Raw genomic sequence first — 3,439 nt, 5'->3', positions numbered from 1 at the left:
TAATAGTCATTACATTATAACTGATGCACTTATGCGCAGTAGAACTATAACATAAATTAATATTTTTCTCTCTCTCTCTCGTGTTTTTGGTCTTTGTTGTTCTTCTCCATTTATCACTCTCTTTTGTTATCTTTGGCGATCTTGATAATTGATGATAATAAATTGTTAGTAGAATGAGTTAACTTCTACAGGCCCTTGTTGATAGATAAGGTTTTATCAAGAACCACAAGTGTTATGAGAAACGTAAATGATTTGATTTGCTGGTAAAGTATCCTGGTTTCTACAGCTTTATTAGCATCAGATCCATGTGCTATACAACAAGGATGCAATCAAATCTGTAGCATACCACATTGGCATGTGAAAATTGGCATGCCCAGCATTTGTGAGACAGGTGTTGAAGTTTCATTGTTGTATTGGGATGTAGCTTTTCTGGATGTTTCAAGAATAGAGAATGAGCTTTAGAAGCAGAAAAGAAGACATATAATGACTGTAATAGCGCAAAAGAATAACAGCCAATTGGACGGACTTCACATAATAAACTATCACTGGATTTAGTATTGAAAAAAATTTATAACATACATGTACATGTAACTAGTAATATACACAAAAATCATAACATTATACTAGTATATATCCAACATCTTTTATAGTTGCAGATATATGCGTAGACCTTGATTCCAGTTGGGGGAAGTTTGTTTAATGTGACCACAAAATACAAGAACACACCTCCATTTCAACAGTCCCCTTTGTGGGGTGTCTGTGCGAATTGCTGTAATATCATAATACCTTGAATGGTTATCTGCCTCAATTTCTTCAACAGCAGCAACATCTGAATGCTGAGGATAAGGTATGCTATCTATAAGACATTTTGACACTGGCCAAAGTAATGCACATTGATCATGTTCACATGAAAGTGGTTTCAAATTAATACGCATCACTCTCACATCACCTCCAGTGGTAGATTGATGTGAAGTGATACACTTCAATCAATGTAAATCAATGGCAAACAAGAACAGAAAATGTACATAATTGGGGCGAGCATGGGCGAGCCCCACTAAGACGAGCAGCGTTTCTTTGTTTGTATGTACACGTACGTATTCCGTATTTCCTATATATCCATACTACCACCTTATTTTGTTTTATTTAAAAAATAACAAATTTTACGTAATTTATACACGTGTTAGCAAGTGCTGATTCTCAGTCATTGTGCTAATTCTCATTGTGCTAAGTGGATCAATACTGTGAGGACATTATCATGAGTACTTCAGAATAAAGATCTCGTCTTCTTCGTAATGAACGTGATCGGGAAAGAAGAAGGAATGAGACGAAAGAACAGAAAGAAGCGAGGCAGGCCAAGTGAAATGAAAAGGATAGGGCTCGTCACGCTTTAAGTAAACAAAAGGGGGAATCTTCAGACGATTGATTATCTCAAGAAAGAGCTAGGATAAGAATGAGGAGAGAACAAGAGGAGCCTGCTGAGAGAGAACAACAACTGGCAGGTAACAGAGCTCGAGTTACACTGATGAGAGAACAAGAGGAGCCTGCTGAGAGAGAACAACGAGTGGCAGGTGAAAGAGCTCGAGTCACACGGAGAAGAGAGCAGGAGGAACCTGCTGGGAGAGAACAACGACTGGCAGGTGAAAGAACTAGGATTCGAGTAAGAAGAGAGGAAGAGGAGCCTGCTCAGAGAGACCATAGACTAACGAGTGAAAGAAGTAGATCTCAACGTAGGAGACTAGAGGATCATGAACAAAATGCATCTAATATGTTGAAATTTCACGAAGGTCTTTCATTTCTTACTTCTGCTAAATGTGATACATGTTTAGAAAGATTTCCAACTCTATCAGTCACCTCTCAGCCAAATGGTATCAATGAGTGCAGTAGATGTGCTCGTGACAAGAGTATTCCCAATTGGTACTCCAGTGCAAACAACATACCCTGGATCAGTACCACTACAGTTGCAGGTTTGTTTCTCATTAATTATAGCATAAATTATTTTTGTTATTATTAGGGCCTCAGTCAAACAGAGGAAATGCTGATATCTGCTGTAATGCCTGTTGTGTCCATTTACAGGTTACCTCATGGACAATATGGCCAGTGGCCATGTCATCAATTTTCCTTAAGATGTACATGGTTTTGCTACGACGTTACCCAGACTGCCATCTGAGATAGATATTCTGGTTGTTCGGAAGGAAAAGGAACAGACTCATAGAGACTTTCGTGTCCATAGGAGAGCTGTTGAAGAAGCCATTACATGGTTGCTGGCTAATAACATCTATTACAGGGGTATTGGAGTCATTGTAGATCAGGACACATTGGCCAGTTTATCCGAAGGTAGAGATCTCACTGTCCTTCGCACAATTCAGCCGGCAGAGTCTCAGAAAGAAGTAACACCAGATGATTTTACCACTGAAGAACATTATTCATCATCATTTGTACGTAATGCTGCACCACCAGCTACTCAGAGGGAAACCATTGAGCAAGCTGTACAATCATTAGGACACTCACAGTCATCTCATCTTATGTGGCCAAGCATTGGAGGGACTCCTATCAATGAATTCCAGACTGAGGGATACTTCTCAATTGCATTCCCTACTTTATTTCCTACTGGTAAGATAATAATAGTGTTTGATAATAATTATTATTTAAAACATGTAGGTGCTGCAAACTTTAATGGTATACGTATGAACTCAGTCACAGTTGGCAATTACTTCACTCACCTCATGAAGTATGACAATGGGAGATTCGCTAAGCACCCTCGGTTCCGTTTCTTAGCTCTTAACACTGAGATGCGATGGCGTGCTAACGAAACTGGTCAAATTTACATCAGACAACATTCTGGTGAAGCTCACCTTACTATAGATGATCTTCGTGACATGATTGGTCGTGAAGGAGAATCATTCTCAAATAAAGTTGTTTATTATGGAGCAAGCTTACGTGGTACCAGGCTGTACTGGTTTAGAGAGAGGAACCATTTTATTGCTATGATTGACACTCTAGGACTGCCCACCATCTTCTTCACTCACAGTGCTGCTGATCACCAGTGGCCTGAGTTAGCTAGCCTTATCTGTCCTGAAGATCCAGACGATAAGCAGGCTCGTGTGAAAGCTGTTATTAATCATAACTTAACCCCACCTTGCAATTAATTTTTCCCGCTAGTTTTTTAATATACAGAGGTATCCAGAAATGACACAAGATCAAAGATGGCGTATAAAGTATGAAAAGTTATGCAGGAATTTTCTTAAATATTTAAAGTTCAATGATCTATAACTTCTAAACAGTGCATGGTAAAAATTTAAAAATAGCACAAGTTGTACAACTTTTTCTTTACTATAAAATGGCAGCAATTAAAAAAATATTAAAATTTCATTCAAAAGTACCTTAAAGCGACAGACTACTGGATGAGGTTTGAGTGGCAACATCGGGGCAGTTCTCATGT

The 3,439-nt window shown here is 38.6% G+C and overlaps 1 protein-coding gene across 1 annotated transcript; it reads left to right on the top strand.

Annotated features, from left to right (window-relative positions):
• The first annotated feature begins 1,396 nt into the window (after positions 1-1,396).
• Positions 1,397-3,146, top strand: LOC105313003 (uncharacterized). Its single transcript, XM_011406093.2, has 4 exons — positions 1,397-1,964; positions 2,012-2,047; positions 2,125-2,610; positions 2,659-3,146. Exons 1-4 carry the CDS (start codon positions 1,451-1,453, stop codon positions 3,144-3,146), a joined length of 1,524 nt encoding a protein of 507 aa, XP_011404395.1. The 5' UTR covers positions 1,397-1,450.
• Positions 3,147-3,439: the final 293 nt, after the last annotated feature.

The sequence above is a fragment of the Amphimedon queenslandica genome, unplaced genomic scaffold, assembly GCF_000090795.2.
Source record: "Amphimedon queenslandica unplaced genomic scaffold, v1.1 AMPQUscaffold_13367, whole genome shotgun sequence".
Lineage (NCBI taxonomy): Eukaryota > Metazoa > Porifera > Demospongiae > Haplosclerida > Niphatidae > Amphimedon > Amphimedon queenslandica.
Note: the sequence above shows the minus strand (reverse complement) of the source record. Positions and strands in the feature narration are given on the sequence as shown.